The following is a 21,611-nucleotide window of genomic DNA, read 5'->3' on the forward strand; positions in this document are numbered from 1 at the left end:
TTTGGTGGCATAAATCCAAACACCTTACAATGTGATTCTCACTTCGTAGTGCTAATCACAACAATAGCAAGATCAATGTGTAAAATTACAAAACCTGAAGAGATCTGTATGTATTGTGTTAATAGATAAGTCAGGAACTACTGGACAAGGTGTGGCCAAAATTGAGGGTGCTTGCCCGGTCATCTCCTCAGGACAAGTATGTCCTTGTCAAAGGCATCATTGACAGCAAGATCTCATCCAATAGGGAAGTAGTGGCAGTCACTGGCGATGGCACCAATGACGGTCCTGCCCTTAAAAAGGCTGATGTTGGCTTTGCTATGGTATGTATTTCTCTATTCAATCATTATTCAGATAATGACTGTCATTCTATTAATATTTGGTTAATAGAGAGACCTGAATTTGTTTTTAATTATCCATTGTAAAGAAATACCTATTAAATGACATCTTTAAAAAAGAAAGTTATTTTTTCCATGACATTTCGTTAAAAAAATGTTTATCAGTAATATTTTGATTATAAAATTTTCATCATTCCAGCTTTTTTAGAAAATGTTCTCACTTAAAAGGATTTTTCAACATGCCTGTTGTTATTCCTTATATTTATTATTTACACAGGGCCTTTCGGGTACAGATGTTGCTAAGGAAGCGTCTGACATCATTTTAACTGACGACAACTTCACAAGTATCGTCAAGGCTGTGATGTGGGGTAGAAACGTTTATGACAGCATCGCTAAGTTCCTCCAATTCCAGCTCACTGTCAATGTTGTTGCTGTTCTTGTGGCATTTTTTGGTGCCTGTATCATCAATGTAAGTTCAATTACTTCTATTCTAACTTTAGACTTCACACGTCAATATCAACAATTTTAAACAAATTGCAATATAAAGAGCATTTTAGTACTTGAGAAACATACTAATTTTTGAACAATGCATAATCAAATCTACTATAGTATGTTGTTAGCATCATGGGTATTTTTTTCTATAAACTTTTCACTATCTCAACACACTATCTCTAACCTTGATGTACATGGGATCATAGTCCAGAGGAACAAGTGGGTCAATTCCATCTCATACTCTATATATGTCATTACTGGTATGCTTCATACTGGTTATTTGTCTCATGACATTGACAATTTAGTCATTAAAACTGCACCCAGTTTAAGATGCTTTTTATCACATTATTCAGAAACACAACACTTACACAGGTTTTAATGTCAAGATGTGGAGCAGAATCCAAATGATGGCAGCCACTTTATTAAACTATTTTTAATATATGACATTGTCAATAATTATGTGATAAAATATGTCTTTAGCAAAAAACAGAAAATGTCAAAAAAAAAATTGTGGAGAATTTTATACAATAGATCTGACATTTGCCAGTTTCCGTAACAACTGTAATATATATATGTGGAGAACTGTTGTGGAATGCAGTAATAATTATTTGATGTCTGGTTTCACAGGACAGTCCCCTGAAGGCCATCCAGATGTTGTGGGTCAACTTGATTATGGACACACTGGCCTCCCTTGCTCTCGCCACTGAGCTGCCCAGTGAGGAACTGCTCAACAGACGTCCCTATGGTCGCACAAAAGCTCTCATCTCTAGAACCATGACAAAAAATATAATTGGGCACTCTGTCTACCAACTTATAGTTATTTTTACTATCCTGTTTGCAGGTAGGTAAACTCCAGTTGGTTCAATTGTCCTGTTTATGGAGACTGAACATCATATCGACAACATCTGTTTCAAGTCTTATTTCCAGGAGTGACTGTTTTACTCTGACAGTAGAGTTGTCTTGGAAAAACTATTATTTAAATCCAGAATCAATTTTTTTTATTTGTTTTCAGTCTTATTTCCAGGAGTATCCTGTTTTACTATAGCGGTAGAGTTGTCATTGAAAAACTATCATTTAAGTCAAGAATCAATTCTATATTTGATTTCAGTTCTCAAAACTCTAAAATGGGTAACTGGGTTATGCTTTCATTATCCTTCTAGTAACTTGGTATATCGTTTAGATCTTCATATATGTTTTATATTTTAACTTTTTATTGTATTCTATAGTAGTTTCATGTTTCTGATCTAATATTTCTAATATTCTAATATATTCTCACTTGTTTACTCATGATTCAGGAGCGGATTTATTTGATATCGACGATGGTCGGGGAGGCGCCCTTCACGCACCCCCCACCCAGCATTTTACATTGATTTTCAACACATTTGTTATGATGACTCTTTGTAATGAAATAAATGCTCGCAAAATTCATGGGCAGCGTAACATTATAGAGGGTTTACGACGGAACCCAGTATTCATTGGCATCTGGATTGGAACTTTCATTTCTCAGGTAAGGCGAGATAACTCTAGATTTTCTCTTGATTAACCACCAGGCATACATTTCACTGTTTTAATTGAACAAACACATAATTATGCAAATGTTGATACCAGTCACTTCAGTTTAAGCAAGGATATATTGTTTGCAGTTGACCTGAAAATTTTATAATCAGCGTTATCATATAATATACTGAAAATTTGTTTTTTCTTCAAATTTTTTTTATGCATAAAATTGATGTAGAATTTCATTCTTTTGATACAGATAATAATTACTCAGTTTGGAGGATATGCATTTAAAACCAAAGGTCTTACTATAGACCAGTGGCTTTGGTGTGTGTTCTTGGGAATAGGAGTTCTACTTTGGGGGCAGGTAAGTATTGTTAAAGGACAATTAGATTCCATGCTTTACATGTGTGGATATTTTTAATTTGATGATTTGACAAACTGTTTAGTCATGAAAGCTCAAATACTTTAAAATTTTCAGTAACAAAATATCATTTTGAAATGTTGAATTTTTTTTATAGAATCTGTAGGATATGAAATCTTTTATTCTATATATCAATTTCATCATTTAAACTTCATTTTCCACTGCAGATCATACACATAGATCAGAATGTTAATTAATCAGTGTGTCTGTTGTGTTGTAGTGATGCATAATATTTACTTCCTCTTCGATTTTAACACACAGATCATTACCACTATTCCAACTCATAAGCTGCCCAAAGACCTGTTCAGCTGGGGTTCCCACCCCCCAGTTCCGGACCGCCACGACTTGTCGGATGGTCCTGAAAGCAATGCTCAGGAAATGGACGTTGGTGGACGTCGCGGCCAGATCCTGTGGGTCCGTGGACTCACTCGACTACAACAACAGGTAAGTGTAGCTGCTTTTGATTGTTGTCTTAGTCCAAGCAATACACCAGAGACACACAGTTGCTGCATACCCTTTGTTCGTGTTTTATTTGAACCCAAATTGAAACTATTTCACTCATTTGTGTTTAATGATATCAACACTACCGATAAACTGTGTACAGTTCAAGAAACTACCTTTGAAGTTATAGGACATAGGATGGATTGTCTACTAAAGAAGAAAAGCCAGAAATTTATTTTGCATGGGTATTATTTCATAAGTTAAGATGATGATTGACAGTTCATTTGTAACCAGTTACATTCTTTCCTATTTACTCTATGCAGTGACTCTCGTCTCTTCAACAAAACGAAAATGTTATGGTGTTCCATGAAATATACCATGCATCCGAGTGATTCTAACATGGTTATTTCAACAATACTAATTTTAACGGAATGGTTTGCATTTATTTTTCTAACTAGAATTTTGAACTTGTAAAAATATAGATAGAAAATATTTTTGTTTTTTAATTTAACTTTTTAGTTTCCATAACATTTTTGCATTTAGACTAGTCTACAAAATGATATGCTCTATGCATCCACTATGAAGTTTTTGTTTCTTTTGGGTGAAATGATGAAAACATGTGATGTTTTGATTTTGCTGTAGATATATATATATATGTATACTCAGATTACATGTGTACATGGATTTTGTATACTAACCCATTTGTTTGTAGGTTTTGTGACTTTTATTTGACGGATATATTCAGTAGTATGTCCTGCTACCCTATAGGTGGTAGTTTAGTTCCTTGGTATTCAGATTCCCTGATGGTATACTTCAGTTGTGTGTATTCCTGATCCATTACTCTACCTCATAGCTGACTTTCCTCCCATCCTCTTGTCTTCAGTTTTTGTTTTTTTATTTTCCACGCTATATGTGTTTTGTTGGCGTTGCCATATTCCCTGCCCTAAGCTGCCGACCTCAATGCTACTGTGGTTCTGTGACGCTGTTGTATGTGTGTATACCCAAGCTGACGAACGCTGCAAGCCTACATAAAGACTGCAGTATGATAACACACCCTGCCCACTGTGTCCTGTGTATATTAGTGTAGCCTGATTGTAGCTGCGGTAATCTGGTTGTTAGACACATGTGTCTGCCGACTCGTGTACATGTCTGTCCCAGCACGGCTGATCAGTACATGTGGTCTGCATTACCTTTTAACCTGTTATTTGCTAGACATGCAAATAACGAACAAAACTGGATCATCGTGTTTTCAGTAGTTTCTTTCATTTTTTTTTTTTTTTTTTACCTTTTTCTGAAAGCCAAATTTTAATCTCTTTCTTCCTTTGACAGCTGCGAGTAGTGAGAGCATTTAAAAGCACACTGGAAGACCTCGAAGAAAAACGTAGCATACACAGTTTCCACAGTTTGCACAGCTTGCGTAGTTCGCGAAGTCATCAGGGCCCGCGCCCAATTTGTGAGGAAGCGATCAACAACCATGAGAGATCGTTTCGCATCAAGACCAAATCATCTGACATACCCTCCCCACGATCTCCTCTTTCCCCTTTGGATCCAACTTTTAAAACTAAAAGCCATTCCTTTGAAAATGTACCCCTCGTTTCCAAGCAGCCATCTCCTCTCTTAGCCCCTACAAACCCTGCCCATAAACAATCGCCCCCAAAGACATTCAGTCATTCTGATGTGAAAAGTATTACTGAGACATCTATATAACCATATGATGTTATGGTAGTGTTACTTTACTTTTTCTATTCCCGCCTTACGACAGAGGAATCCACAAAAAGTTCTTTTATTAGGCAGGGACTTTTGATTGATTTTAAAAAAAAAGGTTGATCTACCCTGTTGTGTCTATTGATAAGTGTGAAAGGATTTGTTTGTTGATTTTGAATTTCTGAAATTCATTCTGTGAATTTCAAAATGAAACCATATGAATACATATCTGTATAGAAGCAAAATTGTTTAGTTCATATATAGAGTAATCTCCCCTTCCAGAGACTATTTATCTCCCCTTTTTACCATCTACAATACCAGTATTGAAATACATTTAGCTAGTTATTAGAGGTTTTTCAAACCTGTTGTAAATACAGAAAAAAAAAAATTCATATGACAAAATGGTAATTTAAGCAAAGCCTTTTGATATTTAAGAGTACTTGGATGTTCCTTATTCTCCTCGTCTGCTTTCCTGTCCCAAGCAACTTTAATGTTATGACGTTGTAGTGTGTAACACAATAAGTGTGGAATTGTTTAAGTTCCAATGCTGTGTCAGGACTCTTGTGGTGTAGAGGACTATTCCCTTTATAATACACCAATAGCGATAAGAGACTGTTTCATGAGGTTTTGTGCATAAAAAGAGGAATCATGAAAACTGTGTAGGTTTACATTTTACTGTTGATTTGTAAACAGGTTGGAATTTATTAGTGTTTAACAAGTTCATGTACAGTAATGTGTACTGTTTATAATGAAGAGGATTTTTTTATACAGTGGAAATTTATTGCATTATTTGTTGTCTCTGTTTTTAAAAAAAATTGTCATTATGTTTTTTAGTTTTAGGTAATGAATGAGAATTTTGCTTGATTGTTCAATCATCATGTTTCACAAAAATCAGCTTATGTGACTTTTTTTAATGCATAGGAATGATCTTAAACTGTATTCTGTTACCTGAAATGAAGAGACAGTTTTTTTTTAAAGTTTTAGATGTAGGAGATAACCAAATTTGGATAGCTAGGGTAGCAAGCATATAGCATATTCTGTATCAATATTTCATGACTGGTTTGAAACAAACTTCATTGAGTTGGTATGGATTAAGAATCTGGTGAAGACTTGATGAATTCAAAGTTTTCAGAGGAAACTTTTTTGTTTTCAGTTAAGATTGACATTTTTCAGCATAATGTTATCAATCTTATCGTTTCAACTGAAGTTGTTATCAACTCTGTGCCTCTGCTGGGCTATTTGTTTAAAAACTTGGTCTTGTATTAGTTTTAAAAAAGGTTGGTTTTATGGAATTTTCCAATACTAATCAATTTTCCTCTGACATTTCTGCTCTATAATACTGTCCAAATCTGTTTGGTCGTAGCTCCCTTTCAGCATGATTTCTACAAATTTATCGGCAAGTGATATGGTGTACTGGTCAGACTGAAGACAAGTGACTAGACTCTTGTAATATGTGTTAGTTGTACTCACAAGGTTGTGTGTGACTAGACTGTAGACAGGGTTATGTGTCTGTAGACAGGGTTATATGTCTTGAATGTAACAGGGTTATTTGTGACTTAGATATTTATAGGAGCTTTTGTGACAAAATTAAGACAGGGTCATATGGCTTGAATTTAAGCAGGGTTGTTTGAGACTATGCTGTAGACAGGGTTATGTGCAGGTTGAGTGTAATCATGGTTGTTTGTTACTAGATTAGACAGGGTTTTCTGTGACTAGTGTATAAATAGGGTTGTTGGTGATTAAACTGTAAGCAAGATTATGTGTAATTGAACTAAATTTAGACTGTAAATAGACTGCAGCCAGGTTGTGTGTGGAGTACTCCCCATATAATTTGAAACTTGGCACTCACTTTACCCCAAAAAATGTATTCAGAAAGAAGAGTTTTTGAAAACTGAGAATACAGTGACCGTGAATATCACCAATGTGGGATATTTTTTTACCTCATTCAGGGCTAATGAGGGAACAGTGTGTTATTATTCTATATGTGTGACTAGTCTGTAGACATGGTTTTGTGTGACTAGTCTGTAGACAGGGTTTTGTGTGACTAGTCTGTAGACAGGGTTTTGTGTGACTAGTCTGTAGACATGGTTTTATGTGACTAGTCTGTAGACAGGGTTATTTTTGACTAGTACGTTAACAGGGTTTTGTGTGACTAGTCTGTAGACAATGATGTTTGTGACTAAACTGTAGACACTAGGTTGTGTTTGACTAGACTGTAGACAGGGTTATATGTGACTAGTATGTTAACAGGGTTTTGCGTGACAAGACTAGACAACGATTTTTGTGACTAAACTGTAGACACTAGGTTGTGTTTGACTAGACTGTAGACTGGGTTTTATTTGACCTTAGTCTGTTGACAGGGTTTTGTGTGACTGGACTGTAGACAGGGTTTTATTTGACCTTCGTCTGTTGACACTGTTGTGCTGTCTTGGTGATTGATACTAAACCACTCTAGTTTCCTGGGTGAAAATACTCTCAGGAAACTAACGAAAGCATTCCATCTTTTGTGATTTCTGTGTTGATATTGATCTTGTGAGTGTGTTACCAGTATACATTGTAGTCTCATGTTGTGTTTCTGATTTTTGATTTCAGATTCGTGTTGTCAATGCTTTCCGCATGGGCTTAGATGCACGCTATGACAGTCATAGTATGTCGTCCATTCACAGTTTCCACTCTTTGCAAACAAAGGGGAATCGTAAACCTGTATCCCATCCTTCCTCCCCAGATGTGGACGGCGACCAATCAGAATCGCAGTTGTGATCATGATCCAATTTATGTTTTAACATTCTGTCAATTGTATAGTATTATTTTGTTATATCAAGTGGAACCTACATTTTGATTTATGTTGGCACTTAATAGTTGTTACAGCAATTCAGTGTTTGAAAAAGATGCACACAAAAAAAGTATGTGATCACTATGACCTCTTGCACCATACTTCATGTCCCACCTACGACAATGACGGGTAACAGCACCAAAACCAGTCCATTTGTTGCAATGCATCCATATCCATGTCTGTAACTATAGCAACCATTTTGATTTTCTCATACAATTTCAGATAAAAATTGTGTTTTCATTTTGTTTTTCCCCTCCTTTTATATGTCGTGGTTTAAACTTTTTAGATGATGTGAGATAATACATGGGTACTTCAAAGTTAACATTATTTCACTGTTACCCAACCTTCAGTTTTGATTTATCTTCCAGCATTTCTTATAAAACCTTCAGTCCTGTTGGTATTATTTATTGCTGTTAAATAATTCTGGTATTTATATCATATGTGCTGTTTTACCAAAAAGCAAAATTTCTGTATTAGTTACACAAGTCCATGTTCAAATTTCGAATCACATAAGTGATACCTATATCCTTATATATTATTATTCACTCAATTATGTATGAACAAAACAGTTTGCTGATGTTTTGTTTAACCCCTTTATCATATTGCTGTATTGTTTTTTTTCTCTTTCTCTCTCTTCCCTGTGTACAGAAGAATTAGTCAGCCAATGTTATAGAATGACTAGACCTGAATTGTTATATGTTTGTTGCATTTACTCCCATAAATATTATATTCTTTGTATATAATGTACAGGAAAAAAAATCATAAAAGACAGTTATCTCCCTTTGAATTGAATGCTACGTAACCATGAATATGTAAATAATTGGGTATCGCTGTAGGCCTTCTAAATGAAATAAAAGGGGATCATAAAACAAATATTGTGACATCCTATCATTTCCCTCAGGTTTGCTTTAACTGCTTGAAGGTGTCTGTTGGCGATGTTGTTCTTGTTGTCTTCACTTCAATGTACATATTTGAAAAGTAACTTTAGTTTTCTATACTTGTGTTGATTAATTTTTTTATATCAATATAACATTATTTACTATCTCAGAATATTGGGAGTCATCTGAAGTGCATATCTTCTTGGAGCTAATTTTATATTTTTGAATATTAAAACCAAAGATTATGTAGGCCCAAACCATAGCTGGCCTGTCCATGGGCAGACTGTAAAAAGATGGTGAGTTTTGGGACAGTAGAAGGGATGGTCTGATGTCTGAGGGTATGGGGGAGATGGATTTACAGACAAGTGGAATGAAAGTGGGAGTGACAAGTCTTCTTTAACAAATTCATTTTAAGAGATTTTTTTTCTTTTCATTATTTCATTATCAATCATTTGGTGGTCTTTTATGCTAATATATTTTCATTTCATTTTACCAATTTCAGTTTCCATTCTGTTTTGAAAAATGACAAAAGATGGAGTGTGTAACTTGAAAAATGGCCTTTATTTGTTGACATTTTGAATATAGAAATAGTTTCACATTTGGACAGTGATATAGAAATAGCACATGCCAGGACAATGTCTTTCAGAGTATATCTATCAACATAGCACGTATTGTTTATTGGCTTCATGATTAGAAATATACCAGTGGCATCGAATCATTTTTGGAGCAAAAATATTGAAATTACAGAAGTTTAATGGATATTTACATATAGAGGTTACATGTTGGATTAGTTGACGTAGAATGGACAGATGGAATTTCTTGATTTGACAATATTGGTAATATATTGATAGGAATTAGTTGTTGACAATGTGTCAGGGACATTTGATAAAATCGGCAGTTAGAAAAATTTTGATTTGCTACCAGATAAAAATTTTAAGCAGTTATCTTGTCAAGTTGTCAAGAGTCATACTGTGTTTGCTGTAAATAGTGTCTTTTATTATTGATCTTGTATTTTGTTCTATTTCAAAAGTCACCATAAATTATGTTCAGTTAGCTTTGTACGATATAATACATTTAATGTCAGACATTTCACAATGTGGGTATACTGTTCCTAAATTAGAACATTGATGAAAAGGACAAATAATTTTGGAAGTCTCCAAGGGAATGTGTCATGTCCTTGTTACGCACAACGACTGCCATATAACTTCCGTTCTGTTGTTGTCTAATAAAATTACCCCTTTCCAGCATTGTTTAAACTCCCTGGGTGCCATTATAGCAAATACATACAGATTTTAATATTCTTAATATTACTAAATAATATCAGAATGTCTGCACTTGTAGTATACAGAAACAAAACTTGTTCAGTTATTCATCTAAATTTATGTTAAAAGTTTTTTAAGTATTGCTATTATTTCCCTCGTGTACTTCAGTACTGTAAATTATTTCTTGTAGAAATCAGATTTTAGAAATGATGACATCGACAATAAAGATTGGCTCAAAAAAAGATAAAGTTACAATTATTACTATTTTTACAAATTCTTTAATACTAGGTACTATGTGTGGGTATTTGGAAGTTTTGCAGATTAAAGGAAATAGTAAAACTGATGTGTACTATGAAGATAGCAATAAAGTATTCATTGCTGTGGTGTATCCTCAGTAGTCCAGTATTGTTTGGCTTCAGTGCTCTTTGATTTGTATGCTACCTGTTCCAGAAGTCTGTAATGATCAAAGTGGAAACAAATTTACCTGTATTATTACTAGGTGTAAGAGACTTGTCTTTGATTACCAGAATTACCAAGTTATGATAACTGGGAGTTCCGTGAAGAGATATAACATAGGGACTTATCAGGTACATTTGGCGAGTTAGTTACTAGGTGTAATAGCAGATATGTTCTGATCATTTGTAAGCGATCTAGAGAACAAATTTTGTATGAATGAATTTTTACAGGTTTTTTTATGACAATATTGACTATATGTGTAATCATTGTTGATATGGTAATTGTTCCTTGGCAACGGTGTCCATGTGAACCATTAACCTTGACAAATTGACCTAGTTTTTCATACCTCTATATTTATATAGTAAGGAGTTCCTCCTCCCAGGTTTGGCTGTATGTATGTACAATGTATGTGTCATCTATGAAGCAGGGGTGGTCGGTGTGTGTGCAAGTGTGTGAATACTGATAAACTTGTTATATATTTATTTGTAAAAAAGCATAATTAAGTGTTGATTATCTACATATGTATATATAAGAATTTCTATGGTCACTTGAATATTTTAGTTATGACAATAGGTAAGATTCTTGTAGAAATGAGCATATTTTGTTCATGTCATATTCTTGTATGAGTAAGCATCAAGTACAAAACTTACACTTATATCTAGATGAAAACAGATTTCTATTTTGACAGTAGAATTTTAGAAGATTTTACTCTTGATTTTTATCGTTATTTTCCAATATGATTATAGGGAGACAAGGTGGCTATATTATATTAGAATTACTTCTGCATCATGATTTTTAAATGTCATATAAATTAAGAAATAAAACTCCCCTTTTTATTATTAGTTCATGAATATTTACTAACATTCACCTCAGTTTGAATGTTCACATATTTCCGTGGTGTAAAATGTTTCACTTCATTATAGAAACTTGGGTAAGTTGTCAAGATTATGTCAATCTGTAGTGCATTTATTAAACCATTTGCCTCAATGTACTCTGTAGTTTGGACTTGTCCATTAAGTGTGGGTGCTACATCCGAGGATCATATGTTGAAAATGCTACTGGGGGAACAAACAGGCCCAGCTATATTTCCTATACTTCAGCTTGTGATAAGAGATTTCTAAGAATACAAGTGAAATATGTAGTGTGGAAAAGAGTAAATGTTTTTTTTTTTTTTTTGTCTGACCATTCACTGTGTTGTTTAAGCCAGGTATATACTGTGGTGCATCAATTGATTTACAACTATTAAAAATTTTATCTTCTTTTTCTGACCTTAACATTTATTGGAAGAAATGTGAATGATGCCTGGCCAGTTATGTCATTTGTCTTGTACTTAAGTTAGTTGATTTTAGATTTGTATTCTTTAACATGACATTAAACCTACAGCTTTGTACAATAATTATAGAAACATGTTTGACATAGTTGAAACTAATATTGATACTAGTAACTAGTTAAATACTGAGAGTTATAGCCCTTTACCTCTGTATATTTCAGCATAAAATCAGAGAGAAAATTTCTTCCTTTTTTTTAACAATTTCTATCAAACCACTGGTATAATCTTAAGTGGATTTTGTGAAATTTTTGGAATGAAATATAAGATTAAACTTTTTTTTTTCTTTTTTTTTTCTAAATTCACTAATTTTGTCTTTAGATTATAAAGATATTCAATATTGAAGAGAATTTGCATTAGGAATACATTTTTTCTAACAAATAAATGGAAAGGTATACAATATATTACATTTATGATGAAAAGAACACCAAGGAAAGAATTTGAATATTACACTTGTTTTACAGAATTGGATGTAATAGTTAGCTATCACCTCTCGTATCTAAATTTTGTGTACATATATGTTAGTACTGTGTGGGTCCTATTTTGAGTACAAATTTGATGATATTATATAGCTTGTACTGTATATGACAGAGTGAAGATACAGACACACTTAATGGGCTTTTAATCTGAAATAAAATCTTATGTCAACAAAAAAATATGCCGGAGTTGAATTTTCTGTTTGTATGTACTTCAGAACTGCAAATTGGAAATTTTGAAGAAATCATAAAAGCATAGATCAAATAACATTGTTGAAAAAATGTTGACATAATCAATGTATGTTTTGAAATAACACGTTTCATTTTCAGAATGAATGTTTGTAAAATTATTTGCTTGTTAAGATGTTTTTGATTTTCATTGCTTTTTGGTTTCCAGATTTCCACTATGCAAAGATGAATGTCATGTGGTTTTTTTTTTTTTCAATTTTTTTCAGCGATTGAGGGGAAAACGTTTTTAGTTTTATTCCTTAGTTGGCCAATTAAAATGAAAAGTTTGCTAGGTGATGACACTTCATGCCTGCCCGAAATATTGATATTAAAATTGTTTTCGTTTTATTGTATTAAACAATAAGGCTTAAAATGCATACAGATGTTATGAATAGCTATGTTATGCATGTGATTACATACAGAACTGTAGACTGTTGATATTTTGGGAATGCATGAATGTCAATGATAAGTTTACAACCCTTTCTCATGGTTGTTGGCTCAGGAATTTGTTACAACTTGTCCAATAACATCATCTTTGTTTATGTTAGTTGGACTCTGTTTAAAAAAAGTCCCAACAACTATAGAAATTGGATATCTATGATCATCCATGTTGCCTCATATAACAAAGGAAAAAACCTTGTCACTTGCAACACATGTTGCTCAGGGAAATTTTCTAGCTTCCTGATGTACCATTTGACACAAGACTTTTGTATATCATACCTTAAGATTGAACAGATTATCTCTCACGTTTCCATCCAAGATGATTCACAGCCATCCTACCTAGTGGAGACCAACTTGCTTTCATTATATTTTCACAAACGTTGATGTCTAAATCAGATGATCTTTCCAGCGTAGAAGATTTCGAACAAAGGTAGACAATTCAACATGGTGCATGGAAATCTTGGAGTTATGTAAATGTCAAGTTGGTATTTCACCCTTTTATATATTTTTTTTAAGAAACTGGTCCTGTCCCTTTTTTTTTCTGAATTGACTGTCCTTATTGATGGATTTGAATCTTGCAATCATTGTGAACTTTGACCCCATCTGTCCATGTGTTTTAGGTATCGTATCCACTGCAAGTCTCCTAAACTTTGAGGCACATGATATTTGTGTGTAAAACTGCCCCAATTGTTTTTCCCAACCAGTGCATATCTGTTACATTAAGAGGTGATCTGTGAAAATCCTGTTGATCTGATACACTCACCACCTCCATCGTAATGTTTGCTTTTATTCACAAAATGCAACTTCTTTTTTGTACCTTTGCACGATTCAAACTCCCACAACACTTTTTTTCTTGGCAGGATTTTAAAGAAAGAATTAAGAGATATTGGGAAGAAATTTTTAATGGATTTAAATTGCTGTAATGTGATTTTATCAAGGAAACCAGGGAAGTTTTCTATATGCCCTTATCCTGATGATTGTATATCATTAAGATCAGCTTTTATACACAAGCAAACCTCCAGTATAAGAATTATATTATTGATGCTTATATGACAATATGACATTCCAGATATTTGGAAAACAGATCTGTTACCGCAGCACAGTCTTTCATTTAGCATGACATATGAAGCATGGCCTTATCATTCCCCATATTGCAACCAAGTTTTTTTTTTTTTTTTTTTGCAACATGCTTATTTCTTAGTTTTTCTTTTTGCATGTTTGGTAGTACCTTTTTCATTTGACTGCCACCGAAAAAAAGATGTTTGTGCATGTACAATATTTGAAAAGTAGTTATCTAATTTGTAAGTTGCATCTAGTTAGAATTAAAAAATTGTGTCTTCAACAAGTTGTTTTCATTGTATAAAAATAATAAGTATTTTAGAAATGTTCAATGTTCGGACCTAGAGAGTCACATGAAATTTATACTAGAATTCAATTACCAACATTGCCCCCAAGGCTTGCCTATTGTGTTTTAGTGTCTGTGTCCTCTTGTTGTTGTCTAACTGTTGTGTATTTTTTTCTGTTTTCAGATACGTGTTGTAAATGCTTTCCAAATGGACTTAGATTCTACGCACTTCGACAGCTATGATAAACGTAGCCGACCTTCTGTTATAAGTCTTCAGTCGTTGCAAAATGCCCAGAAAGGGGGCGTGTCCAAAAAGCCTGTTCTTGCGAGCTCTCCCGAGGTAGAGGAAAAGTCGACTCGCCCTTGGCTAGGTCGACAAGAAAGTATTCCTTATGCTGATGACTGATTCTGCTAAGCTATTTTTAGAACATTTGAGTTTTAGTCACTTTGTTTTTTGCTCTACTGTGAATGCAGGCTTTGTCTGGATCAACTTGTTGCTTTTTGTCACTTCTCTTTCACAATGGACTTGTTTAGTTTGGGGATTTCATGCTGCACTGCCTCAAAGCAACTTGCAGTCAGCAGTAAGTACTAATAAGTGATATGTATTGTCATCACAGTCGATGTGTGAATATAACCAAAATCGGTTTTTCAGATCAAATGATGCCACTTATTCATACTTAATTACCAGCTATCTCAAATCCATTGAAGCTGGCAGGATAGAAATATGTGCTGTGCAAATACATCTTAAAAATATCAAATTCAGGATAAGTTGTGAACTTGTTACACACTAAAGGAAGCCTTGAAATCCATCTGCAGGTAAATCAGTTCAAGAATATAGAGTAATCAGGGTGCCACTTGTAAGGAATTTTGTATTACAACTTATGTTTTGAGAGATAGGTACCCCAGTAGATTTATATGCTGTGCAAGTTTATCAATTTTATCTTTAAGATATCAAATTCAAGATACCCAGGTAAGTTGTGAACTTGATGCACACTAAGGGAAACCTTGAAATCCATCAGCAGGTTAAAGAATATACCATAACCAAGGTGCCATGTGTATTACAACTTATGTTTTTATAGGTAGGTTTGGTATTTTAATTAAGGTACCTTGTAAGATAGAGCATAAAACACTTCATATGTATAAGGATTACTGTTGAGGTGGACTGTTTAAAACAAAGAAATTTATAAAAGATTTTTCTTTAGGATCCCTAAACACTTTAATAATATTATACATTTATTCAGTGTAGATATCCTATGCAAGCACAGCTGTCCGACCCCATATCTGATCCAATATGACAATATGTTATCGATAGAAAGATCTTGCATTCACAGTAGACACATGGTATATATATTGAAAACTAATGGTTGCTGTCTATTGCTCCTTCCAGCATTTATTTTTTATCTCTATAAATCGTAGATATGACTCGTGATACTTTTGTATATTACTGTATACAATTTTCATGTTGCTCATTCTTCTATTTTGGTACAAATGACTGCTCTGCATTTAAAACAATATTTCAAACAGGTAAGGTCTCTGTTATTATAGTAGTATACATCAACAGGTAAAACATACAAAATGATATACAATTAATGACATTGTGTTCATTGACCAACTGATCTCAGAATGGCATTGTGTTATGGTATAAAGCAACAGAGGAGATATTCATTACTCATTCTGTACCAGAATAAAATTTGAACTATATAGCAAACTGCCGATTGAGACAAACAATAGTTCAAACAAAGTGAGGTTAAATGCAAGACATATTCAATGAACAAATATGCCTTCCTCTTTTGTTTGTAGAGCTACCTCCCTTGCAAGTTGCCCTGTCCTTGACCCTGTCCATGTGCCTGTTCCTCTCTACCTTCTTTAAGACCCTACAAGTGACTGAATATTGGAGTAAAATAATTGAAGTTGCTATATTAGGCTGACAATTAATATTGGTTTGTGGTTTAGTGTAAAACTAATAATATCTTTTTTCCAATCACAGGTTTATGACTTGGGTTTTAAAAGCCCTTTCATATACAACATTTTAAATACAATCTTAAGTACAATACATACAAGAAGAAAATGTATTTAATACTTCAGTGATCCTGATTAATTGTCAGAATGAAGCATCAGCAGATGACAGTTCATTATTTGTTTCAGTTTCAAAATTTGAAATGTTTATTTTCATACTCGTAAATAGCATTTAATGAAAAAAAAATGGTATAAGGTGCAAATTGACGAGATATTGTTACCTGTAGTGGTGAAGCAACCATCAGTTTTCAAAACACCGTTTTACTTGCTGCTTTTGCTCCCACTATTACTATCTTTGTGTGTACTCAGTTCTCTATTGTATATTTTCTCAATTTTCAATCTTTCATATTTTTGTGATTTTCTTTTTGTTTACACCAATGTCAATGCATTTACTTTTAAACAACATTTGAAGTTTTGATGTTTTATATTTTTGCAATCTTTTACAACTAGAATTTTGATTAGTAAAGTAAAAAAAAAAAAGAAACCTCAGGGCTAGAAATGCAGTTGTAGTGAAATAGAGCCGTCATGATTGAAAAGGTAGAGAAGAAAACACAAAAATAAAATCTTAAGAATCATCTGTTTTTTTAACTATAATCATGAGCTCAAACTGTGCATGAGGTTACCATGATTAAATACTTGGATACATACTCAACCATTGCTGTAATTTCAGTATGTTATTTGTAATCATTGGGGAAACTTTGTAACCTTTACATGGTTCCTTATTTCAGCTCTTGGTGAGTTGACTTTAGATAAAAACAGAGAAGCTATAGGTGCATATAAATCAGACACAAATATACATCAATGTTATGTGGAATATTTCTTTTAAAAGAATCTTTCATTTCCATTGAGCACATGAATTTACAGAGAAAAAAAGAACTGATATTGTATGTGGGAAGAAAGAAGGGATTAGTTTTTCATTTGAATCATATCACTACAAATCACTTGTTACATTAATTGTAACTATTATTGTCTGTAATTTGATAATTTGAAATGAAACAAACAGTCCCATTTAAACTTATTTTTACTTTTTTCTGTAGTTGATATTGGCATGAATATTTTCTTCTGTCTCCATCTCTGTGATGAGCTCTGAGGGAAGTAAACAGTGTTTACAGTAGTCTAAAGCAGGCTCTCACTTTCACTTTCCCATCTTTTTTATTACCAACATACTGATACACAATGAATTCCCTGATGCAAAGGAATAAGAAAGATGATAAAATTACAAGCATTACTAATGTTTGATTTGATGAGCATCAGTCAGTCATTGTATATTAGATGATGTTATAGCTTCTACTTGTAACATATATATGACCAACTTTTTCGTTTGGTTTGTAGTTTATCTCGCACATCTGAACAGTCGTCATACATGTCATCTACATACATATTTGCACATATTCTTTCTTATTTTAATTCTGCATGTTACAGTACATTTTTATTTCTTCAAAGAATACAATAATGGCAATTCTTTACTTGAAATGAATAAATATGTCTCGTGTAAAATTGCAGAATTGAAATAAAAGTTTTCATCATCACTTGATTGAGTCGCCCACATTATATACCACTTAAGATAAAGCTGAAGTTTTCCTGAAAACTATTGCAGAAGGGACATTTTGATCAAGTATCCTCCTAGATATATATTCTGTTGATGTCATCTTATTAGTGATCATAGCTGGTTATAGTATATATGTGGGCAACTCAAATTCATATTCATGTGAAGATGTTCATTGAATTAATCAGTTTATCAAGATAAAGACATGTGAAAATCACACATTTAATGCTGTTAGGAGATAACTTTGGAATGATTTACAAAAAATTATTTGCAAACATTTAATTTTAAAACTGATAAAAACTATTTTAAGCATTTTTTTTTCTCTAAAGTTAATTACTTTATTGTAAAGTTGGACTGAAATTAAGTATATCATATTTTTGTAAAATAAATTAGTTGTGCAACAACAGTAAAATTCTAAATGTTTTCTATCTCCAATTTATCTTGTAGATATGAATGAGCCAAAGGAATTGAACAACATGGCGGGTTAAGAGCTTAAAATCCATGCGACAGTTTCATCTCATTTTGTGGTAGACATTAGATTTTCTCTTCTCTGCTATAGAATGAAAAATATCTAATTGTAGAGATATATTTGTGTATCATTATAGAGTATAGAAGGTTCTCTACACATTTATGTGTAGTCCTGAAGGGCCAATTTTCTACATTTGGAGGTTATACTGTTTCATAGACTAGAGGATTGATAATTTTCTACATATCATGTTGACTATCGGCTGTGTGTCTGCCAACTCTCCATTGTGTTAAATCTAGAAATTCTCAACTTACAAGTCGTTTCATATTTTTGTGAAGACATTCATGTAAAACTGCTAATTAGATTTTGGTAGTGAACTCCATTCAAGTCATTCTATATAAATCTGCATGGAACATGTTCATCTTTCATCTTTGGAACATTTTAAAAAAAGTATCACAACTTTGTTAGATTTTCATTAATTAACTTCATTACTTTAAAAATTGAGCTCACAAAACATCGAGGAAAGGGTTTACTTACTTTAACATTCTTTTTCAATTAACAATTCATGATATAATTACTTGTATTTATATTTGGAAAGCTGATGATGAAGTTATACCTTCCGGTGGGTGTTCCAGATTATTTCATGAAAATAAAGTATATATTTGCTGTTCCTTATCTAGGTATAGTGAAAACAGAATGACCTTGATTCAAACTTAATAATGGGAAATTTCATTGAGAAGAGAAAATGAAAATGAAGATTTGAATATAGTTGAGGACTGACATACATGTAGTATCCAGATAAAGAATGATTTTTATGTACCCTGTACATACACTGTACTAGGAAAAATATGAATAAGGCAGAGAAACATTAATGATCCCAGGGGTCAATAAGGCAGAGAAACATTAATGATACCAGGGGTCAATAAGGCAGAGAAACATTAATGATACCAGGGGTCAATATGGAAGCATCTGGAAAAATGTTGAAAATAGGAGTTCTTCACAGAAATGGAGAATAAAAAAGGATTAATGAATGTAAGTTCTTCGTTGAGTTATGATATGTACATAAATAAATACAAAATCATACTGCGGAACGGTCAGTGTTTTCATGTTTCAAGTGCAAAAACTATTTTCTTGATATTATGTTGGAGTTGTTATGTGGTAAATGTTGAATGAGTCGACCTTTAGTGAAATAGCTATTTGATCAATTTGAATATAATTTATTATTATTTAAACAATTTTTGTCAGCTGTTTTAAGCTTCAACAGTTATGAACTCTTCACAATGTTAGAAATTGATTGCTTGTTTTAACTGATTAAAAATGTAAATATGTACATGTATGTAAACAGACTTGAACAATAAACACGTTACAGTACATGAATAATATTTCAATGTGCTTTTATATAATAAATATATAAATAATGTGTTCATATACATAACGTTGTTACATTGATAACGTGTTGTCTCTTTTCATTTGTTGGTTATTTAGACATCGTTTACGTGTTTGTTAGGTTTTTATAACTATGGTTTTGTATATAATTCATATATAGAGAAAAAGGGAGGTTATGTTTGTTCATTTATGATAATAAATTGACGTGTACTTACAACTCTTGTCAATTGGTGTTAATATTATTCTTGGTAGCAAATGGTTTACCAAGGGATGTTATGTACAGATAAAATTTATTAAATTAAGTTCAAATAATAAATGTTCAATTTTCAGTTTTCCTGGTAGAACTGTTGGCCTTTGTTGAACAATCCATCTTTATTTTATTTGAATATGTGTTTCCTGTTTGAGTATCCCTTACTTAAATGTGTATATATCAGAAATAGTTTTATCACAGATATTCAATTAAAAAAAAAGATAACGCGACACATAGAACAAAATTGTTAATATGAAAAATTTCATCAAAACATACCTCAAGATTTTGTATGCTAAAATGAATTGCTTACTGTTCGATGTAAGTCATTGGATGCAGTTTGCAATATTAACGTCTTAATTGCATCATTATTCGCCGTAATGTATGCAAATCCTAGAACACTTATGAATACATGCATACATACTATTAAAGACTACCCCTTCGTAGGCCTCTTAGGCTCAAATGCCCTCCAAACTCGTTGCAGACAACTGTTGAATAGATGTCTTGCTGTGTAATTGAGTCACATACGCTTTACAATAGTTTTGGAGGGGTAGAATGAAGTATATTTAGTATATGTATAAGTATACCATATACCAAAATATTGTATATCCACCCGTTTTCCAAGCCTTATGGCCACCATATCCATTCCCTATCACCAATCTGGTGTGTTTATATCCGTTTTGTTTTTTATTTGATGTGAGAGTAATTTTGAGTGTAGCCGCAACTATTTCTGTTACAGATGATAATAGGAACAAAACTATTCTCTGTTAAATGGAGAGATTTTTTGTTTGTGCTTAGTGGTGAGAATGGGAGTTAGTTCCCTTATCACTTAAGTTGTCTACACTTCGTACATCCCTCTGTTGCTGAGTTTACTTGTAAAAGGGGCCCTGTTTGTTTGTGATCATCAATATCATTTGGTTTTTGCAACTTTAGTAGATTCGAAACAATGTATACAACATTTTAGGTTGAAAAAGTATTAAAAAGATATTTTTATGAACGGAATAAGTTAAGAGCATAAAAATGCTATGAAAAGTTAGAAAACTTGATAAGTTATTTAAATGAACGTGACAAAAAATGTCTTTGGAATTGTTAACACAACACCAATCATCACAGACATCAGAACCAAACACCATGTGAGAGTTGTCTACCTTCCTTTCTGGGGAATATTAACAGAAAATAAATCTATAAATAGTTATTTGTATTTCTGTTTAGGGATTGTTGCAGCGATTTGTAAGATGAGATGTTTTATAGATATAGCTGTAGATATATATTGATGTTATGTGTGCATGCTAACCCTATCATGATTTTGTAAACTCAGTGAATTTATTATTAAAGCAAAGAATTTTTTAATTGTTCTTTCTTGCTCTTAATATTTCATAATAATTCAACATTGTGTACCTATACAGTATTGCATATTCATTGACATCATCAGCCGGGTCCATCTGTCTAGGCATTTCAACTCTTGTCCCAGAACATCCTTGTGATGGTGGATTGACAGTGGAACAGATAGACAGATGAACTCGCTGCTCGCAAATGGATGACTTCATGTCTCTCCTGTCTGTTCCACAGCCAGCATGATGCACATTCCGCAAATTCAGTTAATCTGCACACTGCCATCTTACATGTCTTACTGAATACAATCAAAGCCTGTAGTGTCCTAAGACTGGGCGTGCTGGTTCAGCATCCTACTTCTGTAGGAAACAGCGAAGTATGTCATCCTCACTCCTTACACTGTTCCATTAGTTCTGCATATTGTTTTTCTCTCATGAGCTTGGTCATCCCGCTCCTCCCAGGGCACAGTCAGCTCAATG

At 33.1% G+C, this 21,611-nt stretch overlaps 1 protein-coding gene across 6 annotated transcripts in view; it reads left to right on the forward strand.

The window, feature by feature from the left end:
- LOC132555126 (plasma membrane calcium-transporting ATPase 2-like) overlaps positions 1-21,150 on the forward strand; it is a 146,215-nt gene extending 125,065 nt beyond the window's left edge. For 4 of the 6 annotated variants that reach the window (XM_060219469.1, XM_060219473.1, XM_060219470.1 and 1 more), the window contains 7 exons: positions 126-320; positions 613-804; positions 1,455-1,668; positions 2,123-2,334; positions 2,584-2,691; positions 3,010-3,192; positions 4,519-5,693. In XM_060219469.1, coding sequence (XP_060075452.1) covers positions 126-320; positions 613-804; positions 1,455-1,668; positions 2,123-2,334; positions 2,584-2,691; positions 3,010-3,192; positions 4,519-4,896 — 1,482 coding nt within the window. In that variant the 3' untranslated portion in view covers positions 4,897-5,693. Of the gene's footprint in view, positions 1-125; positions 321-612; positions 805-1,454; positions 1,669-2,122; positions 2,335-2,583; positions 2,692-3,009; positions 3,193-4,518; positions 5,694-7,485; positions 12,308-14,323 lie in introns of those variants that run through there. The other 2 variants (XM_060219474.1, XM_060219475.1) reach the window with 2 other exon arrangements.
- Positions 21,151-21,611: the final 461 nt, after the last annotated feature.

Source organism: Ylistrum balloti, unplaced genomic scaffold (genome assembly GCF_031769215.1).
Source record: "Ylistrum balloti isolate Yb309-2 unplaced genomic scaffold, AGI_CSIRO_Ybal_v1 Utg370452, whole genome shotgun sequence".
Taxonomy (NCBI): Eukaryota; Metazoa; Mollusca; class Bivalvia; order Pectinida; family Pectinidae; genus Ylistrum; species Ylistrum balloti.